Here is a 23,450-nt window from a genome sequence, read left to right on the forward strand (position 1 = left end):
TTGCCTTATTAATGATCTGAAGTGACATCCCACCCACAGGGGCTGTAGATCCTTTGTTTTCTGCCCCTTCCATCCCTCAATTAATCAGGGGTTTGCTGCTAGCAGCAGACTCAAGTGGGGCAGGTTCAATAGTGACATTTAAAAAGCAATTGGATAAGTACATGGATGGGAAAGGATTAGAGGGATAGGGGCCGAATGCAAGCAATTGAGACTAGCTGAGAGGGCACCATGGTCGGCATGGACCGGTTGGGCTGAAGGGCCTGTTTCCGTGCTGTATTGCTCTGTGACTCTATTTTCTTCTTTTCCTATTAATGCTATCCTCAGATGACCAAAGCTGTGAGAAAGGTGGGCGATATATTGTCTTCTAAATCACCTGCAAATTCATACAAAAATACAATAATGGTTGTAAATCATCAACATTGTTAATATTTGGACACCTTCAAATACTAATATTTAACATTTCTATGTAACTCAAGAAGGTTACAAGTGGATTAAACCACAAAAATTAAAGCATGAACTATAATATTTTAATTTACAATTCGTGTGCTATAACAGAATTGTATTAAATATTGAGTAACTTTTTCTACCATATGCAAACAGGAAATGGGCATGGGTTATATAAAACTTTAATTTCTGACTTGCAAATAAAAAATGTAGTACTTTAAATGTCTCCCAACAAATGTATGTTACTGAGAAAGCAACCAGATCACTGCTGATAAGTCAGAGCTGAATTCCTTCATCTAAGCGGTTTTAAAATCTATCCCATAGACGGTTGTTAGTTCATTCTCATGTTTGAGCTAATGAAAAGGATATGTATTATAAGAATCACAATAGCAGTCTTTGATTTCATTGAACTGCATAACTCTCTCTGAAGCGAAGGCATTTTGCCATTTGTAGATTCAGAATATTGATTTACAAGCCAAAAATTGTTAATGAGCCCGGATTTTTGAATCAATTTTTATACAGTCGAGTCTCCTCCAGGCGTTATATTGCAATGGAGATGGATGATTCGTGCAGAAGGAGGGAACTGGCTGTTTGAGGTCCTTTATTTTGTGACAGATCCTATTGAAAGCTCTGATTTTGGCATTAATACATCAATGTTCCCAAATCCTGATGAGGTTGCAATTCCCTGGTACTATTTACTTTAACACTCAAATAGTGGTGCGTCAAAAATGGCAGTCATTAAACAGTTGCGATATTATAACACAAAATCAATTATAAGAATGAGCAAGAGATCAGTTATGCACAGCACATGCAAACCATACTTTTATATATGCAACATTTTAATTTGCATTGCTTCCCTATCTCTTCTTCTTGATATTCTTCTCCTTTTGCTTTGTTTATTTTCCACTGTGCCTTTTCTTTTTTTTTGCTTCCTCCCTCACCATCCCGACCACCACATTGAGGCAAATTTTACCATCCCATCACAGGAATCAGAGGGGCGAGGGGCAGACCATGGAAAGGTCCGTTGACCCCAGGTGGAATTTTCCGCTTTCGGGGTGAGCACGGCGAGAAAATCCCATCCAACGTCTCTATTCTTAAAGTTCCAAAGCCAATGCTCGGAACGGACCGGGCAAACCCAAATCCATTCCTTTCTTGCTCCAAAAACCAAAGTCAAAATCCGATGGAATCCAATTCAAGGTCCCCACAAGGGAATCAAACAAGATCCAAGCTGACAAGATGAGGCATTGCATCGCATCATCTCCATGTGGCCCTTGTCACTGTTCTCTCCAACCCAGTCAACTCACTGCCTTGCTCTTCTCCCATTTGAAATTCTGGATCTAGTCTAACCACCCAGCACTCATAATAGCTCTGATAAGAGGTTCACAGAATCTTAGAATGAGATGCACTGTATGGCCAAGATTTTCAGGATGATGAGCGTGCGGTACCCACCATCCTGAGAGTGAGTGGGGAATGCCCATCCCTGCCGACTGACATGTCCATTGCCATTTCACTCACTGAGTATTGAGTGGCAGCGGGTGGGCCTTCTGTCTGCCATTGGTCGGACGTCTCACCTTAGAGAGCTGTTGGCCTATCAAATTCTGGCTTATGTGTCTGTGCAAAACCATCCAATTTTTCAGCTCCCTCTGCTGTTTCCCCATTGGTTGTAACTTTTTTTCTCTTAAAGTCTTTATCCAGTTACTTTTGAATGCTATATTTGCTTCTCCCACCCTCTCAACCAGTGCATTCCTGATCAAAGCAGTTTGCTAAGTGACATAAAAGAGCATTAATGTCTTGCCAGTATTATCTAAGACAAAGAGTAAGCCTGTGCAAGCCAACAGATCACAATGCTTATTAATTAAGAGATGTGGTTGCTGCTCCTATCTGAAATAAATTATGTTTAAAAAGAGAATTTTCCTATATCTTGGAATTGTGACAAATTAATCTCACAAAGAACTGTTTTTAAAAATTGAATTGTATTGAGAATTAATATCGATTCAAGTAGGTTGAAAATTCCAATACTAACCCTGATAATGTATTAACTATCCAGCAATAAAGTAGATAATGGAAAGATTAACCAGATTCAGTCACCTTAGTCCATCCTTATCATTACTCTGACTGTGAAATCATGATGAGACGCATTAAATTACTCAAAGATTTACTGTTAGAACCATAGAAACCATAGAAAATTACAGCTCAGAAACTGTTCTGTTCAAGGCTGAACAACTCCAGGAAATATGAGTTGTGACTTATTCACCCTGAAGTGTTTTTTTCCTATTTTCGTCCCTTGTATATGATTAATGTGTAATTGTTATTGACTTACTGTTGTCAAACACTGATAGATTTTCATGAGCAAACCTTTCTGCTTTCTGACCTTTATCATTCCTTCTCCTTCTATTAACTGCTTCCCTGTCTCTTCAGAGGACTGTGATTGTGATGGGTACTTGAATGGGCAGTACATAGGTGAGAATCTCGATTCTGCTAAACCATTTCATGCGTCTTTTCAAGGCCACAGATTTATGATTCACATAGGGAGACCATCAAATTTAATCTCCAAATAGGGGAGGTGATGGCCTACTGTATTGTCACCAGACTATTAATCCAGATTATGGTTGGACCCGAGGCAGATCTGCCAAGGCAGATGGTGGAATTTGAATTCAATAATATCTGGAATTAAGAATCTACCATGAAACCATTATCGATTGTTGGAAAAACCCATCTGGTTCACTAAGATCCTCTAGGGAAAGAAATCTGCCAATCCTTACCTGATCTGGTCTACCTGTGACTCCAGAGCCACAGCAATGCGGTTGACTCTCAAGTGCCCTCTGAGGGCAATTAGGGATGGGCAATATCAATTAGAAGAATTGGATTTAAATAGTGAGATTGTCCTAGATAGGCTATCATGGCGGAGCTCAATCCTGATCAATAACTAACGCTAAAGGCGTGCTAACCCCATTTTTCTGCAGTTCACAGGTTCATGTTTCCAGAGGCTTTTAAGTGACTGTAATTGGAAATTGAATATTCACATCCCTGAGTTCTGGAGCACCCTTTAGCACTTTGTTGCTGAACATTTTTCAAAGATCAGACTGGAGGTTGTGGTCATTTCGGTTACATCCCCCTGATAAACTGACTCCAAAAACACAGTTACTTTGGAATTTTTGGTGATACATTTGCCAGTGGTCTACATTTTAAAGCTTTTGTGAAAGAATACAGGAAAATGAAATTGAAATGTTGCTAAGCTAAGGCCCAAGTACCATTCATAAGGATTAATATTTCTAATGATATGCGCTGAATCTGATTTACATTTATACTGTGCAGTTGTAAAACTTTTTTTCTATTCATTCGTGGGACATGGGTGTCGCTGGCTGGGCCAGCATTTATTGCCCGTCCATAGTTGCCCTTGAACTGAGTGGCTGTCTGGGCACATTTCATAGGTAGTTGAGAGTCAATCACATTGCTGTGGCTCTGGAGTCACATGTAAGCCAGACCAGGTAAGGATGGCAGATTTCCTTCCTGAAAGGATGTTAACCAGATTGGTTTTTATGACAATCGACAATGGTTTTGTAGTCACTTTTAATTCCAGATTTTTATTGAATTCAAATTTCACCATCTGCCATGGTGGGATTCGAACCTGGGTCCCCAGAGCATTACCCTGGGTCTCTGGATTATACGTTCAGCAGCAATACCTCTACCCCACTGCCTCCTCTATCGAATATGTAAGAATTTTTAAATGTAAGAATAATTTAATATATTTCCGCTATCAACAGCAGCAAGTACTTACGTAGTATCTTTAACATAATGAAATGTCCCAAGGCATTTCACATGAACATCATAAATGAGAATTTGACATTGAATTACTCAAGGAGATATTACAGCAGTTGTCCATAAACTTAAAGGCAGGTCTTACGGAGCATTTTAAATGAGGAAAGAGAGGTCGAGAGGCAGTGACATATGAGGGAGAATTACTGAGTTTAGAACCTAATCAGATGAAGGCAATGTAATAAGTTCACAGACAGAAGTCCCTTCACCAGAATCCCTTTATTTACAATTCCAACAGCAGTACACAGAGTGCTATCGGTCAGCAGTCTACCTTCAGAAGTGGCAGAGGAATGGTTATATACAAAGTAAAGTCTCCCTGACTGGCCCATCAATTGACCCCTTAATCAAGGGCATCTTTCAGTGTCCAACCAAATAAACAAAATCAAATTAACTTAGGGGCAACTCAAAAGGGGCAGCTCCCTACAAGGAGGAGGCCCCTTAATCAGGGAGTTTGGATTCCAATGGCCAACTTCAATGGCCTGATTGAAGTCATTACAGGCACCACTGATGGAGCAATGAAAATTGGGGATGCACAGGAGCCCAGAATCGAGGAGTGCAGACACCACAGAGGATTGTGGGGTTGAAGGAGATTACAGAGATAGGGAGGGGCAAGGGATTTGCAAACAACTGTGGGAACAACATGAAAACACCATTTGTGGAAGGATTGGTGACATTAGCTAACTGGGCTCTCTCAGCTCAATGGATCTCTGTGGTCTATCCAGTGGACTCACATCACTTACTTTTAACAGAAATCTTTCATTGTAGTTTACATTGCTTACACAGTACTTCATCCTGCGGTGTGTCGTATTAAGTGTGGTGTTAAGGTTGGACATACTGGGCCGCACTGTGCCAACGCTCCTTTCTAAGTTGTTCTTGATGTCACCTTTCAGCGGGTTTACGGAGAAGTTTTCGGCTCAGTAGGAAAGACCGACAAGCAAATCAAAATGAAGAGAAACAGACTGAGCAGAAGGACATAGAATATCTAACCTACGAGGAAGTGGTGGCCTATCACCGCCGCCCTAATGACGTGCACAGATTGGTGGTCCTCGTTGGTAAGTTTCACCATCAATAATTAATTACATGAATACTTTCAGAATTAGGCAACTCCATATAATTGGTGGCAGAGATGGAGGGTGCTACGAGGAGAAAAAAAATATGATTGCATCAAGCTCATTGCTATTACAGCTCGTTGTTGCACTAGTATATGATTTTAATGGGCTAAAGTGGTTAAAAACAGAGCTCTTGAGTACTAATCAAAATCTAAAGTTACATTAAGAGCACATAGCAATGTCATGATCAGACCTAATAGGAACCATCACATTGTATCTCCTACCTTTTGTGCATATTTGCAGGTTCTATAGGAGCAAAGGTTAATGAGATGAGACAAAGAATAGTAGCAGAGAATCCAAACCGCTACAATGTCGCTGTTCCTTGTAAGTATCCATTTCATGGAATTCTACAGTACAGAAGGAGGCCATTTGGCCCATTGAGTCTGCACTGACTCTGACAGTGCATCTTACGCAAGCCCTTTCCCCCACCTTATCCCCGTAACCCCAAGCATTTACCATGGCTAATCCCACTAATCTACACATCTTGGGACACTAAGGGGCAATTTACCATAGTGTTGCTATTCAGAGGGGACGATCTTACCAAGAAAGTTTTAAGTGTCGAATGAGTGTGAAAACAGGAGAGAATCATGCCCACTTTCTGGGCAAGATCCCAGATGCAATTGTACACACTTAGAGAAAAGAGTCCAGATGTGATTCTCGCCAGCAGGGGGAGTGGGCGGGGCCTATTCACACCAGGAAGCCGGCTGCTGAGCTCTAGGGGCACCCGGTTTATCGTCTCTGACCTGATCTGAGCAGCTTGCCACGCCGATCAACCGGCGTGACGAGCCAGTACGATCGCCCCCAAAGTGTTTGTGGACAGATACTGGGACAATGTGACTTTCACAGTGTTTAAGTTTATTTATTAATGTCACAAGTAGCTTTACATTAACACTGCAATGAAGTTACTGTGAAAATCCCCCAGTCACCACACCGGCGCTTGTTCGGATACTGAGAGAGAGAGTTTAGCATGGCCAGTGCACCTGACCAGCACGTCTTTTGGACTGTGGGAGGAAACCAGAGCACTCAGAGAAAACCCTGGTAGACACGGGGAGAACCTGCAGACTCCGCATAGACAGTGACCCAAACCGAGAACTGAACCCAGGTCCCTGGCTCTGTGAGGCAGCAGTGCTAACCACTGTGCCACAGGTGTGTGCAGTTACCTGTTCCACATCCTTTAATGTATTCACTCTATTCATCACAAAAACAAAAACGGATGAGTGAATCCTGATGGGATTTGAACCCTAAACCTCCTGCTTCTGAGTGTGAATACCCACATCTTATTTGTTCACAGATTGCGATTGCCATGGGCAAGTGACATTGTGATTTATATTCAAAGACGATTGTATTTCTAACTGTTCATTGTATTTGCATGCAGCAACAACTCGGCAAAAGAAAGTCCATGAGAGGCAAGGATTGGAATATCATTTTGTCAGTAAACTGTCGTTTGAAGCGGATATTCAAAAAAACAGGTAGGTTCACTTTAGTAATGGAATTAGCCTTCAAGCAGCAAGAAATCCACCAAGTCTTCTATATCAATTTAATTTTAGTAGAGGAGTTAAAAATGGTTAATCATGGGAATATAGGCCTTAGGAGGAGCGATAGGTCCTCTGGTCAGTCATTCGAGAAGATCACGATTGTGGTCTCAACTCCACTTCCTGTCTGTCCTTCCCATAACCCTTGACTTTCTATCGTAAGACCATAAGACCATAGGAGCAAAATTAGGCCACTCGGCCCATCGAGTCTGCTCCACCATTCAATCATGGCTGATATTATTCTCATCCCCATTCTCCTGCCTTTTACCCATAACTCCTGATCCCCAAAATGTATCCAACTCTGCCTTGAATACATTTGATGACCCCCGCCTCGTTGACTTACCGGGGAAGAGAATTCCACAAACAAATGACCCTTTGAGGGAAAAGATTTCTCCTCATCTCTGTCTTAAAAGGGAGTTATTTTTTATTTATTTATTAGTGTCATACATAGGCTTACATTAACACTGCAAAGAAGTTATTGTGAAAATCCCCTAGTCGCCACACTCCAGCGCCTGTTCAGGTACACTGAGGAAGAATTTAGCATGGCCAATGACCCCAACCTAAAAGTAAAAGTTTATTTATAGTCACAAGTAGGCTTTCATTAACACTGCAATGAAGTTACTGTGAAAATCCTCTAGTTGCCACACTCCGGCACCTGTTCGGGTACACTGAGGGAGAATTTAGCATGGCCAATGCACCTAGCCTGCATGTCTTTGGGAAAGTGGGAGGAGACCAGAGCACTCAGAGGAAACCCACGCAGACATGGAGAGAACATGCAGATTCCGCACAGACAGTGACCCAAGCCGAGAATCGAACCCGGGTCCCTGGCGCTGTGAGGCAGCAGTGCTAACCACTGTGCCATCGCGCGAGATCACTTGTTGTTAAACTGTAGCCAAAATTCTAAGGTCCCGTATGCCCCGCTGCCACTGCCAGTGGGAATGGAGAATTTGACGCTCAGCCAAATCTCCATTCACTGCTGTGGGGCTGGAGACTTCCAGCCACCTATGAGGTTGGAGAATTCTGGCTGATATCTCCTAGCCTCCCCCAGAAGAGAAAACATCTATCCTATCAAATCCCCTCAGGAGCTTCAATGTGTTCGATAAGACCCACCTCCCAATCTTCTAAACTCCAAAGGGAAAAGACCCAACCTGATCAACCTTTCTTCAGTAGGTAAGTACTTCATCCCAGGAATGAGATAAGATAACCTTCTTTGAACTGCTTCTAACACATTTATATCCTTTTTCAAATAAGAAGATCAAAACTGTACACGTGGGCTCACCAAGGTCCTGTATAACTGCAATAAAACTTCCCTACTTTTATATTCCATTCTCCTTCTTAATCATTGCTGTATCTGCATACTGATGTTTTGTGATTCAAGGCACCTACATCCTTCTGTACCAGAGTTCTACAATCAGTCTCCATTTAAATAGAATGCTACTTTTCTATTTTCCTGCCAAATCGGAGAAGTTTACATTTTCCCACATTGTATTCCACCTGCCAATTTATTTTGCCACTCATATTGCCCATCTATTTCCCTTTGTAGACACTTTACTTCCACTCGACAACTTACTGCCCTACCTATCTTGGTGCTACAGGCAAATTTAGCTACCATACATTCAGACCCTTCATCCAAATCATCGATAAAGATTGTAAATAGTTGAAGCCCCAACGCTCATCCCTCTGGACTCCACTGGTTATAGTTTGCCAACCTGAAAATGACCCATTTTTCACTACTCTCTGCTTCCAGTTAGCTAACTAGTTCTCTGTCCAAGCTAATATGTTGCTCCCTAATATATTGCCCCCTACACCGTGAGCTCTTATTTTATGTAGCAATCTTTGGTGTGGCACCTTATCAAATGTCTTTTGAAAATCCAAGGACACCACATCTACATGCTAGCTTTTATCCAGACTGCTTATTACTTCCTCAGGAACTATAATTCATTAGTTAAACATGATTTCCCTTTCAGAAAACCATGCTGACTCTACCTGATCCCTTTTTGATTTTCTATATATCCTGTTATAACCTCCTTAATAATGAATTCCAGCAAAATGGATTTCAATCTTAAGTGGGACTTTCCGTTAACCAATCCACAGCAATAGTGAATATTTCATTGTTTCTATTAGTTAGCAACTCCACTATTGCTGGATCACGTGGCGGCCATGACAGTAGGTATTGCTCTTTTTATCATCCAGCAATTCTTATTTTCCTAAAGAATCAGCTTAAAGCCAACATATTGATAGCAATTTTATTGGTTTATGCCCCTTGAGCATTTACTCCCTCTCTGCTAGACTTGCTAACCTAGGTTACAGCTCCTGTCATTAAAGAGCATCTTGTAATAGGTTAAAATGTGGTCTTAATTTCTTACCTTGCATCTAATTTAGAACCAATCATCGAATCCCTTTATGCAGAAGGAGGCCATTTGACCCATCAAGTTTGCACCAATTCTCCGACAGAGCATCTTACCTAGGCCTACCCACCCGCCCCATTCCCTTAACCCCATGCATTTACCCTACTAATCCTCTTAACCTACACATCTTGGGAGACTAAGAGACAATTTATCATGGCCAATCCACCTTACCTGCACATCTTTGGACTGTGGGAGGAAACCTGGAGGAAACCCAGGCAGACACGGGGAGAACGTACAAACTCCACAGTCACCCGAGGCCAGAATCAAACCTGAGTCCCTGGCGCTGCGAGGCAGCAGTGCTAACCGCTGTGCCACCATGCTTCTATTTAGCAGAAATAATGCAACATTTGTGCTGCATTAGAGAAATTTATTGGTTTTAATGCTGCACAATCTGCTCTGTACCATTTCTGGGCTGATTCTGTCGCATTGTGACAACACACAAACACTGCACTTGCCCACTGAATGAGGAAGGCTACGACAATATAGAAAGAGAGAGCCACCCCACCTGCTGGCAGCTCAAGAACATGGCAATGTCTGAAAGTACGAGATACCTGCCGACTGTCGCTGGAGGAAGATACAAATTTCAATCACATCATAAAGCTTCTGGAGGCAAAAGCATTCACTCAATTGCTTCTCTGCAATTTTGTTGAAAGCACAACTGGTATCTGTGCCCATGCTTTAAGCTACAACTCAGGAAAAAAAATTACCTTCAACTCTAAGAGCAGCACGTGCCTGGAATCATACAATTATAGAATCCTTGCAGTGCAAAAGAAGCCATTCAATCCATCGAGCTGACGGAGTATGTTATCCAGGCCCTCTGCCCAACCCTGTCCCCGTAACCCCACACATGGCCAGTCCATCTGACCTAGACACCTTTAAAGTTTATTTATTAGTGTCACAAGTAGGCTTACATTAACACTGCAATGAAGTTACTGTGAAAATCCCCCAGTCGCCACACTCTGGCAGCTGTTTGGCTACACTGAGGGAGAATTTAGCAGGGCCAATGCACCTAACCAACATGTCTTTCAGATTGTGGGAGGAAACTGGAGCACCCGGAGGAAACCCACGCAGACACGGGGAGAATGTGCAAACTCTGCAGACAGTGACCCAAGCCGGGAATCGAGCCCGGGTCCCTGGTGCTGTGAGGCAGCAGTGCTAACCACTGTACCGACCATACGCTCTTTCCATTTAAAACATTTGAATTTTCTCCATACTGTGGGAGGAAACTGGAGCAAACCCACAGAGACACGGGGAGAATGTGCAAACTCCACACAGACTGTGACCCACAGCTGGAATTGAACCCAGGTCCCTGGATTTATGAGGCAGCAGTGCTAACCACTGTGCTACCGTGCCATCCATTAACAGCATTGTGTTCTTTTGTCTGGTGAACAAAGCTTTGTATTGCTACCTCATCTTCTCACATCTTTTAGAACATGTCAATGAACATCATAACCAGTTGATTAATTGGCGGAGTGGTTGAAGTGAGTAGTATGGACTTATTTAGGGAGAAACTAAACAAACATGTAAGTAAAAGGGTTACGCTGGTAGACTTAGATGAAAAAATATGGGAGGAGGCTCAGGTGAAGCATAAACACCAGTATACAGGTTGGGCTGAATGGCCTCTTTCTGAGCCATGTATCCTATGTATGTTGTCTAGGGAAACACAATAGCCAGGGCATGCCTAGCAAGGTCACACGAACAGTAAATGAGTTCATGTTTTGGTGCTGATGGCTCAGGGAGGAATATTGATCAGAGAATCAGAGAAACTCTCTGCCCTTCTTCAAATTTTAAACAATGAGAAGTGACAAACAGACCATGTCCAAACAGAAATGAGTTGAAGTTGAGTCTAGCAGGTTAAATTGTGACTCTTTGCTCTTTATTTTAGATTTGTTGAACACGGAGAATACAAAGACAATCTGTATGGAATAAGCGTGGATTCCATTCGTACAATTATGCTAAAAAGAAAGATTTGCTTACTGGATGCAAATCCTCAAGTAAGTTCCTTGGTGACTGTTGCTTTCCATTACAACCAAAGCCATTAGAGCAAGGCAGAATAATTCGGAATGCTCTGTGAAGATATATTTGCCTAGCCAATGAAATTTGAAGACACATTTTATTGTAAAGGAGCTTATTTACGTTGGAGAGCCACCTCTATAATGATCATGTTTCACATTCACTCCATTTACACACAGGAAGATCAAGGGCACCGCCACCAGTATTAAAGCCGTGCACCTACCTGGGAGTGAGCCTATGGACTAGCAGTAGCATTTCCATTTGAAGGTGAAGGGTTTGAGACAAGCAGGCCAACTCGCGATTAGACTATGGAGCTAAATATCTGTGGCCCCCATGAAGACATGCGTGGAGGTCAAAGATTGTGGGGTGTGGGGCAGCCAGGAAAATAGCAGGGCGTCGGGGGGAGCCATATCCTGACGGCTCCCCTGCACATTCCCATTGCTGGACAGGTTTCCCAGGGGCGGGCCAGGATATGGATTCATTGCCTGTTCCACAAACGCAAGTAGTCAATTCAAACAATTAAGACCACAGTTAGGGGCAAACTTTCAGGCTGGCTGGCATCTTGCCGATGCCAGAATGGAACCCCGCCACAGGGGAAGCTACGAGTTCAATGGAGGCCGTGATCCAGCAGCAGGCTGGGGATCCCCATCAGACCCTGAGGCCCAATGTCCCATTGAAGGAGTTGGAGGAGGGAAAGGTCAGGCCTCAAGGAGGCAGCGCTTCTGTGCGAACCCACCCCCCTCCGCCCCCACCACCTGGCAAATAGGGGCTCAAGACCCCAATTTGGTCCCAACATCAGGCCCAAAGCCCGTGGGAAAATGCTGTCAATGGTCTCTAAATACTGGGTTGATGTCCAGAGGAGGTACTCACTTCTGATCAGAGAATCACAGATTATTACAGTGCAGAACAGGCCCTTCAGCCCATCGAGTCTGCACCGATGCATGAAAGGCCCTGACCTGTCCACCTAATCCCACTTGCCAGCACTTGGCCCATAGCCTTGAATGTTATGTAATGCCAAGTACTCATCCAGGCATTTTTTAAAGGATGTGAGGCTTCCCGCCTCCACCACCCTCCCAGGCAGTGCATTCCAGACCATCACCACTGCACTGTAGGGATTCTATGATTCTAATCTGATGAGTGCAAAAACTATACCTCCCCCAAGTCCTTTCATTACAAAGTGTAGGTGGGGATTTTTACCCTGGGTTTTAGCCTCATAGAATTCCTGCAGTGCAGAAGAGGCCATTCAGCCCATCGAGTCTGTACCGCCTCTGTTGGAAGAAGATATTTTAAGGTTAAAAACCATGAAAGAAGCCAAGAGGAGATGAACTCAGCCAATCGCCTTTAGGAAGTGCCTGAAGAATCTCATGCGAGATGCGAGTTAGGACTTGCCCTGAAGCAGAACATGATAGATGGGAAAAAAATGTACCTTTAGATCGCAAGTGACCAATGTGATCTGATTATTTAAATTATACAGGAAGTTAAATCTAAGGGCAACACGGTGGCACAATGGTTAGCACTGCTGCCTCACAGTGCCAGGGAGCCAGGTTCGATTCTGCCTCGGGTGGCTGTCTGTGTGGAGTTTGCACTTTCTCCCCGTGTCTGCGTGGAGTTTCCTCCGGGTGCTCCGGTTTCCTTCCACAGTCCAAAGGTGTGCTGGTTGATTGGCCATGCTAAATTGCCCCTTAGTGTCAGGGGGAGTCGCAGCGTAAATATGTGGGGTTACGAGGATAGGGCGTCGGTCGAATTGTTGTCAGTACAGGCTCGATGGGCCGAATGGCCTCTTTCTGCACTATGGGCATTCTATGATTCTAATCTAAATGATCAGTTTTGTTAAGGAAGATTTTCTTAGTGCAGAAGCAAACTCAAATGAGAGCGGAATTTTACAGCTTCGTCACAGCAGGGAGGGACCATAAAATGCGGCAAGCCATTCGAAAATCCGTTGACCTAGGCGGGAGTGGAAAATCCCGTTGGCAGGAGGGACTGGAAAATTCCAAACCATGTGTTTCAGTCATTATCTATGTGTCATCACTGGGTATTTATAAGTATCAACTTGTCTCAGTTGGTCAGGGGGGGTTTAAGGTAAGCTAATAGACAGAGCAGGGAACAAGGCGTACCTCTGGTCTAAGTTCTGTGCGCATCCAGCTTTGATAAAGGGTCATCCAGACTCGAAACGTCAGCTCTTTTCTCTCCTTACAGATGCTGCCAGACCTGCTGAGATTTTCCAGCATTTTCTCTTTTGGTTTCAGATTCCAGCATCCGCAGTAATTTGCTTTTACTTCTGGTTTGTTGGCCAACATTATCCCCCCAATTAGTAAAAGCAAAAACAGATTATCTGTCGGTTATCTGTCTCATTGTTAACTGTGGGATCTTACTGTGTGGAAAGTAGCTGCATTATTTGATGCTGCTTAAGAGCTATTCATTGTTGAGCATTTTAATCTCATTCAGAGAGAATTGATAAGCTGCTAAATAAAGATAAGGTCCTTTTTCTTAACATCTCGGGGTAGAAGGATGTCTTGCATAGATATAATATCCAGCCCACAGTTATATCTTTTCTATAATGCTCATTTGAGTGTAAGGAAGTTGCTTTTTTTTTTTGAATTTACAGACAATCAAAAATCTCAGGACTGCAGAATTTAAACCATTCGTGATACTCATCAAGCCATTTCTTCAAGAACCAAAGGCCAACACATCAACAGCCGAAATATCAGCAAGTAACAGTGTCAAAGAATTAGAAGTAAGTCCAATCAGTTCAAAGTTCCATTTAAAGCTGTTTTTGTCAAGAATTTCACATGAACTTTCGCATGGTGGCACAGTGGTTAGTACTGCTGCCTCACAGTGCCAGGGAGCCAGCTTTGATTGGGTCACTGTGCGGAGTTTGCACGTTTTCCCCGTGTCTGCATGGGTTTGCTCTGGCTGCTCCGGTTTCCTCCTACAGTCCCCGAAAGACATGCTGGTTAGGTGCATTGGCCATGCTAAATTCTCCCTCAGTGTACCCAAACAGGCACCGGAGTGTGGCGACTAGGGGATTTTCACAGTAACTTCATTGTAGTGTTAATGTAAGCCGACTCGTGACACTAATAAATAAACTTTTTTAAAAACTTCAAAACTCATGCATAGACAGGAAAGAGAATGGGAGAGAAAAGAAACAAGAAAGTTATCTTAATTTTCATTCCATCAAAGTCAAGCATGCATTTTGCTGTAAACTCCAGAATATAAGCTTGCTGCAGGCATCATAGAAACCCTACAGTGCAGAAGGAGGCCATTCGGCCCATCGAGTCTGCACCGACCACAATCCCACCCAGGCCCTACCCCCACATATTTTACCCGCTAATCCCTCTAACCTACGCATCCCAGGACTCTAAGGGGCAATTTTTTAACCTGGCCAATCAACCTAACCCGCACATCTTTAGACTGTGGGAGGAAACTGGAGCACCCGGAGGAAACCCACGCAGACACGAGGAGCATGTGCAAACTCCACACAGACAGTGACCCGAGCCGGGAATCGAACCCAGGACCCTGGAGCTGTGAAGCAGCAGTGCTAACCACTGTGCTACCGTGCCGCCCTGTTTGTAAGATATTTGCATGTGGTCCATATGAAAGAGTGACTTCATGATTCAATTAATTTAATCTCCAGTATTCAGTCAGATTTCAAACCCAGGTGTAAAGCAATATTCTTCACTGTGTACAAATGATTCACTATCCTTTGTGGCAATGGCAAGTACTCGTGTTGCTAACAACCTGAATGAGTTCCTGAGCATGGGGGAATAGAATTAACAGAAATGTCACTAAGGTGGCAAGATTGCTGAAAACTTATTTAATTGTAGCGTTTTCATTTTTTAAAAAAGTATTGCTGAAGGTTCCCCGATAGCTTATTTTGCAAAGTCACTACCTCGGATAGCACAATGCCATGCGGGTGTGCCCATGCAGATGTCCGACAGAGCATCCTACCCTGGCCCTATCCCCAGAACCCCACACATTCACCCGCTAATTCCCCTAATCTACACATCTTTGGAGTGTGGGAGGAAACCGGAGCACCCGGAGGAAACCCACGCAGACACGGGGAGAATGCGCAAACTCCACACAGTCACCCAAAGTCGGAATTGAACCCAGGTCCCTGGTGTGTGAGGCAGCAGTGCTAATCACTGTGCCACTGTGCTAGGCCATTTCAGGGGACCCACATTGCCGTGGGTCTGGAGTCACCTGCAGGTTGGGATATGAACTTACGTCCCCAGAGATGGGCCTTGGAATTACAAGGCAAGTGATATTGCCACCATGTCTCTAAATCTTGCCCTTGGCTGGAGCACTCCAGCCAGGAGGTCCACCTCCAAAGGAGGGGCCACCACAACTGAGCTGCAATCCTCTCGTATGACAAGGTATACGTTCTGTGCACATCTCTCTGGAAAGCAGCCTACTAGACAATAAAAATCATTCTAATCATGATGAGATGTTAAAGGGGTCCTTACATTAGAATAGACAGGCCCTAAGTTTTCCTGGCAAGTTTAGTCTGTACCTACGATATTAGTACAACAACTTCATGCTGTTTAATGTATTCAAACAGGGAGGTGATGGCCTAGTGGTTTTATCGCTTGAGTATTAATCTGGAAACTCAGCTAATGTTCTGGAGACCCGGATTTGAATGCCGCCATGGCAGATAGTGGAATTTGAATTCAATAAAAATTATCTGGAATTAAGAATCTTGATGATCATGAAACCATTGTTGGAAAAACCCATCTGGTTCACTAATGTTCTTTAAGGAAGGAAATCTGCTGTCCTTACCTGGTCTGGCCTACATGTGACTCCAGAGCCACAGCAATGTGGTTGACTCTCAACTGCCCTCCAAAAGCAACTGGGGATGGGCAATAAATGCTGGCCAGCCAGCGACTCCCATATCCCACAAATGAATGAAAAAAATGCCCATTTTGGGGAAGATGTGTGGTGAGCCAAATTTGCTATCCAATTTCCACAGAATTGCTGTCAGCCTCACTGTTATTTCTATAGCAAACCCTGGCCTCCAATAACTGTCTGTGGTCCCCATATGGTTTAAGTCATTTGTACTTGCCAAAGGATTGAATGCCAAAACATTGAATGTATTCAAGAAGAAGCTACATATAGCACTTGGGGCGAATGGAATCAAAGGTTATGGGGAGAAAGCAGGATTAAGCTACTGAGTTGGACGAACTGCCATGATTGCAATGAATGGTGGAGCAGGCTCGAAGGGCCAAATGGCCTCCTCCTGCTCCTATCTTCTATGTTTCTATCTTTATTTCCAATGAGTCTCCCTATATTTTTTTAACTCAATTTCTGTATTCGAAATAGTAAAAACAGTAAACAAGATCTGTTCTCCAATTGCAGGAAGACAAGTATCAGGAAATGGTTCAGTCAGCGGCTAATATCGAACAGCAGTATGGTCACCTCATCGATAAAGTCCTGGTGAAAGGTGATCTTCAGACTGCATGCAGTGAATTGAAAATGATTCTGGAGAGCATCGAAAGGGACTCGTTCTGGGTACCTGCAAACTGGGTCCGTTCGTAGCTGTACCAGCCCAACATGAGCAACAGAATATGGCACCACCTTCTGATGTTCAAACAAGTGCAACTGGGGTGGTTTGAGATAAATTTAATTGCTGAAGTTGGCGACAGTTTATGCACGGGATGAGCACAGGTACGACAGCAGTGTACTCCACTCAAGAACTGAAAATTGAATTTCCGCATTCTTTTGCTTATTGAGATATATGCTGTAAAGGAATCTATATAAATGACAGAACCAAGAATGCAAATTAATTCATATGGCAAAAACAATAGTTCTGATGATAATGCTGAGGATTCATTTTAAGTTCAATATTAACTTTTGGGGACTTTGGTGAGAGATATTTGCTGTGTGTACCTGGAGTAGCAGAGTATATTCTTCAACAAGGACTTTGTGACCTTCACTCCACCCAGCACCCAGAGACATCTTCCCTCAGCTGAATCCTACCAAGTCAAAGACAATAGAGCGGATTTTATGAACTTGCACTACCAGCAAGTAAGGCGTCCCGTCGGGCATGTTTGATTTGGTTTATTATTGTCACATGTATTAGTATACTGTGAAAAGTATAATTTCTTGCACACTGTACAGACAAAGCATACCATTCAGAGAGAAGGAAACAAGAGAATGCAGAATGTTACAGTTGTAGCTAGGGTGTAGAGAAAAATCAACTTAGTGCGAGGTAGGTCCATTCAAAAGTCTGATTGACAGCAGGGGAGAAGCTGTTCTTGAGTCGATTGGTACGTGACTTCAGACTTTTGTATCTTTTTCCCGACGGAAGAAAGTGGAAGAGAGAATGTCAGAGCTGTGTGGGGTCCTCAAATTATGCTGGCTGCTTTGCCGAGGCAGCGGGAAGTGTAGACAGAGTCAATGATGGGAGGTTGGTTTGCGTGATGGATTGGGTGTGCACTCATAAAATTAATATTTACAAAGAGAATGTAAGTAAAACATTAAACTGCTGAAACACACACAGGCGCAACTTATCAGATAGCCACTATGCATGTCGCCAATTTTGTTAAGAAGAATCTTTGTGACAACCTAGTAATTTTTAGAAGATTAAATATTTTTAGAATTCAGTGAATCCCCTGTTTTTAACCAAATCCTGTTTGCCGCTACACCATTCCATTATATCAGGAATAGTTAGTTGCATTTTACATGTACAATCTCCCTTCATAATTAGCTGTCCCGGATTAAATGGAATTCCTCCCTGCAGCTGAAGATGAGCATCTTCACTCATGAAAAACCGTTGAGTTGAGGAGGCTTCCGAAAGAATTGCCCATATTTAATAGTTACTTCTGCAGCCAGCAAAGCTCAACAACCAGTTCTAATTCCGTGACACCCATATTTTGGCAAAAAATTCGAACTGCAATATTCGTAAGCAGATACTTTCTAATGAGGGGTCGCTAACAGTCATTCCATTCATAAAATACTTTCTATGAAAAGCAAAACCCTCTGACCACAGTCAATAGAGAACTCGGCACTGAGGGAAGACATTGCTAAAAGCATTCATCATGACGAGATAAGCTGTTTCCTTTCTAAGAGGATCGGAAAAGCGATGAGAGGTGAAGGTCTAAAATGGTGGAAAACTAAGTCTGCTGAGATTGCAGTTTTCTACATATACTTCACCTTGTTTCCAATCTGGATCTGGATCAAAGCAAAATGCCAAACCGTCACTTTGTCTTTGAAAACTCTGCTGTTACCAAGGCCAGTCATTAATGAACCTTCTTGGAAAGGTTTTCTCTGGGAGAAATGCAAACAACTTGACAGCAATTAACACACCCGTAGAATTGGAATTAATTCCACTAAAAGGGGTGGCACAGTGGTTAGCACTGCTGCCTCACAGCGCCACCTAGGTACCTGGGTTCAATTCCGGCCTCAGATGACTGTCTGTGCGGAGCTTGCCCATTCTCCCCGTGACTGCATGGGTTTCCTCCGGGTGCTCTGGTTTCCTCCCACAGTCGAGAGATGTGCAGGTTAGGCAGATTGGCAATGGTAAATTGCCTCTTAATATCTGGGGGATTAGCAGGGTAAATGTGTGCGGTTACGGTGATAGGGCCTGGGTGGGATTGTTGTCGGTGTAGGCTCGATGGGCCAAATGGCCTCCTTCTGTACTGTAGGAATTCGATGATTGTATGATTCTAGAAATATTTACCTCGTGATTGTTACAACAACTGGGTGCAGTGTCAGTGTTGTATGACAGACTGCCCAATGAAGACCACCAGCCCCCTTGGAATTAAGCACTCGTCCCCCTCCCCATCCAACCACCACCTAACAGTCAGTTTGAAATGATCAGCATTTTAATCAGTTGTGCATCATTCCATCAATAGGCAATTGAGTAGCACATTTCTTAAAACCGCTATTGCACTTTTCAACCGTAAATTTCATCCCCCCTTGTGGAAAATCACAAATGTCAGCATTTAGTTATTTGAATATATTATTAGAAGTACAATAAAGATCAAAACTAACCAAGGAATTAATGTTTTCACTGCAAACTACGCACAGAAACATGTCATCATTGCAGTTGCGTCTTTCTGATTGCATGTAAATACTTGTTTTAATGCATCTGAAATCTACAAAATCAGTCCTTCAGAATCCTGAACTGAACACATCATGTACAATCAATGAACTGCACTTAATTTTTATTTAAATTCCAGAGCTTGCCACTAAATAAAGCTGGATTTACAATCTGAGCTATTAATGGGCCTATTAATGGTGCTTAATTCTCTGAAGGGAATCAAAATGAGTATTATTTTAGGTGAGTCCTGGTTAGCCACGTTGTAAGGTTTATTCCTCCTCAACCCATGCAGCTTCCTGGCATCGATTGTCAGAGATCCTGGGTACAAACCTTAGGCACTCTTAGGGCACGATTTTACCATTGTGTCACGCCCGTTTTCGGGCGCGAAAACATGGTAAAGTCGGGCGTGAGGCCATTAACGCGATCCGCGCCCGCGTCCACACAGATACCCCTTTACCTGGGCCCAAGAATGGCCGCGATCCGATTCGCACCCAAAATGGGTGCAATGGCGATTTACAAGCATTTGCATGCATTTAAATTAAATTAATGAACTGCCCGCCCAACTTTATCAGCATTTCCCCCTTTACCGCCGCGTTCGCGTGTCCAGATTCGGGACGAAACAGACATGCTCGGCAAAGGTCTGTTTCGGGCGCTCCAGCTTCTGAAGAGGTGAGTTCAGAACTTCCAACGACTCTCTGGCTCAGATCAGTGGTGGGGGAGGGAGGCCAGATCATTCTCTGGTGTGGGGGGGAGGGGAGGCGGGCCCGATCATTCTCTGGTGTGGCGGGGGGAGGACAGATCGCTCTCTGGTGAAGGGAGGGGCGGGAGAAGGGAGGCCCGATCATTTTCTGGTGGGGGGAGGGAGGTGGATCAGATGTATCTCTGGTCGATGGGGGTGAGGGAGGAGGGAGGCCCGATCATTGTCTGGTTGGGGGTCTGGGGGGGCGGGGAGGCCCGATCATTCTTGGGGGGCGAGGCCCGATCATTCTTTGGGGTTGGGGGGGAGGCCCAATCATTCTCTGAGGGGGGGAGGCCTGATCATTCTCTGGGTCGGTGGGGGGGGGGGGGGGGGGCGGGGGAAGGCCCAATCATTTTCAGGGTGGGGGAGTTAATTCTATCCCATCACATTTCTAATTCTGATCATTCCTGATATAAGTGCTACTTAGATTATATTTCACTTGCCATGAATGTTTTCCCCCTACACCAGCAAGTTCATAAGGAGTAGAAATTATCTTATTACAATTTCCCAAATTATCTTCTAATCTTGGAAATGCAGCACTTAGAATTTACTGTAAGTTGGCTGTTGCTAAACACAATTGCAAAGGTTGTTGAATCAAGCAACGTTTATTTGTATATGTTTCATTACACAACTTCAATAAAGGCCTAGATATGTACCTCAGTGGACTTTGCAAGTACAGGCAGCAGAGAGAAGGGATTCCACAGCTATAATAGTGCACATGCACTTAATGAGTGAAACTTTCAAAGTACTCAGCTGTATGTGAAATATACTGGGAGGGAGGCCAGATGGATCTCTGGTGGGGGGAGGGTGGGAGGGAGGGAGGGAGGGGGGGTCTGCTGCCACTCTGCGGGCGATCGGTGGGGGAAAAGGGGGCAGAGGGTCATGATCGGTCTGGGTAGCGGGGGAGTGAGTGGATAAGGGGAAAGTTATGTTGTAAGGGTGGGGGTGATATCTGTGGGGGCCATCGCTCCCGGGCCACTTTATCTGCTTTTTGCGGCCCGGGAGCGATGTGACAGCGGCGCGATTTTCAATTTTTGTTTCTAACTGCGCATGCGCAATTCAGAGCTCCAATCGTTTCGGGCGCGCTAAGCCCCGCCCACAGCGCAATTCAGACTGGCGATTTTTTTTTCAGGCTAAGTGCGTATGGGGGCACCTGAAAGCAGATTTCCAAGTCGGATCTGAATTGCACCCAGATTCAGCACTTAGAATGAAAATGGTAAAATCAGGCCCTTCGTCGACTTGGATACAAACAGCGCTAGACGCCATACATAATCTGACACGAGGCCTTTAACGACTTATGCACAAGGAGAAACCAGCTTGCAGTCGGCCTGCAAGTGTTTTCTGAAGTTACAAACAAACAACTTGGCAATTACAGCAAATCAGAAACAAGCAATTTTTCTAATCCTTCATTTCCTTACATATTCGCCAATTAAATCCTGGCTTTTTGCCCTTTCTCATTCGATGAAAAACTGGCTAATCCTTCATTTGCATAGCATATCCCCATATCTCGCCTTTGGTATTTGTTATGGAAAAATCTTGTCTTGCTCACCCTCTGGTGAAGGCTGAGAAATAGAACGTTATGGGGCCTACGCAGTTGAAGATTAGCCCGTTCATGCTGAATAGCAGACACTGATCCCTTTTGAAGGTCTGATAAACACTTTACATTACTGTACAGAGAAAGCATGAAACTTTATTTGTATAGATGATCTGAAGGAGGGGACTGAGTGTAGGGTAACAAAGTTTGCAGACGACACAAAGATAAGTGGAAAAGTGAATCATGTGGAGGGCGTAGAAGGTCTGCAGAGAGATTTGGACAGGCTGAGTGAGTGGGCGAGGATCTGGCAGATGGAGTATAACGTTGACAAATGCGAGGTTATTCACTTTGGAGGAAATAATAGCAAATTGGATTATTATCTAAATGGAAAAAAATTACAACATGCTACTGTGCAAAGGGACCTGGGGGTCCTTGTGCATGACACGCATAAACCCAGTCTGCAGGTGCAACAGGTGATCAAGAAGGCAAATGGGATGTTGGCCTATATCGCAAGGGGGATAGAGTATAAAAGCAGAGATGTCTTGCTGCATCTGTACAGGGCATTGGTGAGGCCGCAGCTGGAATACTGTGTGCAGTATTGGTCCCCTTATTTGCGGAAGGATATATTGGCCTTGGAGGGAGTGCAGAGAAGGTTCACCAGGTTGATACCAGAGATGAGGGGTGTTAATTATGAGGAGAGACTGGGCAGATTGGGTTTGTACTCGTTGGAATTTAGAAGGCTGAGGGGGGATCTTATAGAGACCTATAAGATAATGAAGGGGCTTGACAGGGGAGAGGTGGAGAGATTCTTTCCACTTAGAAAGGAAGCTAGAACTAGAGGGCACAGCCTCAAAATAAAGGGGGGTCAGTTTAGGACAGAGTTGAGGAGGAACTTCTTCTCTCAGAGGGTGGTGAATCTCTGGAATTCTCTGCCCACTGAAGTGGTGGAGGCTACGTCGTTGAATATGTTTAAATCACAGATAGATGGATTCCTGATCAGTAAGGGAATTAGGGGTCATAGGGATCAGGCGGGTAAGTGGAACTGATCCACTTCAGATCAGCCATGATCTTATTGAATGGCGGGGCAGGCTCGAGGAGCTAGATGGCCTACTCCTGCTCTTATTCCTTATGTTCTTATGTCTTATGTTCTTATATTTAATTTGAACACTTTAACTTTCGCACAATTTAGCTTCCATACTATGAAACTTCAATCTGAACATTTTAACTTCCACAAGACCACTTCCATCTGGAAGGACAAGGGCAGCAGATACATGGGAACACCAATGCCTGCAAGTAAGTTCCCCTCCAAGCCACTCGCCATCCTGACTTGGAAATATATTGCTATTCCTTCGCAGTCGCTGAGTCAAAATCCTGGCATTCCCTCCCTAACAGCATTGTGGGTCAACCCACAGCATGTGCACTGCAGCGTTTCAAAAAGGTAGCTCACCACCACCTTCTCAAGGGCAACTAGAGATGGGCAATAAATGCTGGCCAGCCAGTGATGTCCATATCCCACGAATGAATTTTAAAAATCCTTCCGATAATGCGGCGACCAGAACAAGACCAGGCCGAAAATAATTAAGATGGGCAAGCTGAAATATGCAAGATACCTCCAGTGACATACATGGTAGGAAGTGATTCCAACACCAGAAACTACTAAACTGATTCAGATCTGGTATAAAAAGCACAACAACCTTTCATCTCCTCACCAGTATCTTACATTTAATCCCAGTGGAAAATTAACTTATATAAAGATCTCATCATTAAAAAAAATCCATAATGATTCAATTTGAATCAGAGGTCAAATCTGGTGCTCA

The 23,450-nt window shown here is 43.9% G+C and overlaps 1 protein-coding gene across 1 annotated transcript in view; it reads left to right on the forward strand.

Moving 5' to 3' along the window:
* Positions 1 to 19,534, forward strand: part of LOC144500971 (MAGUK p55 subfamily member 3-like) — a 114,615-nt gene extending 95,081 nt beyond the window's left edge. Inside the window, exons 14-19 of the mRNA XM_078224470.1 lie at positions 5,151 to 5,312; positions 5,613 to 5,693; positions 6,745 to 6,838; positions 11,195 to 11,303; positions 13,928 to 14,056; positions 16,675 to 19,534. Coding sequence (XP_078080596.1) covers positions 5,151 to 5,312; positions 5,613 to 5,693; positions 6,745 to 6,838; positions 11,195 to 11,303; positions 13,928 to 14,056; positions 16,675 to 16,854 — 755 coding nt within the window. The 3' untranslated portion in view covers positions 16,855 to 19,534. The remainder of the gene's footprint in view (positions 1 to 5,150; positions 5,313 to 5,612; positions 5,694 to 6,744; positions 6,839 to 11,194; positions 11,304 to 13,927; positions 14,057 to 16,674) is intronic.
* The last annotated feature ends 3,916 nt before the right edge of the window (positions 19,535 to 23,450 follow it).

Source organism: Mustelus asterias, chromosome 11 (assembly GCF_964213995.1).
Source record: "Mustelus asterias chromosome 11, sMusAst1.hap1.1, whole genome shotgun sequence".
Lineage (NCBI taxonomy): Eukaryota > Metazoa > Chordata > Chondrichthyes > Carcharhiniformes > Triakidae > Mustelus > Mustelus asterias.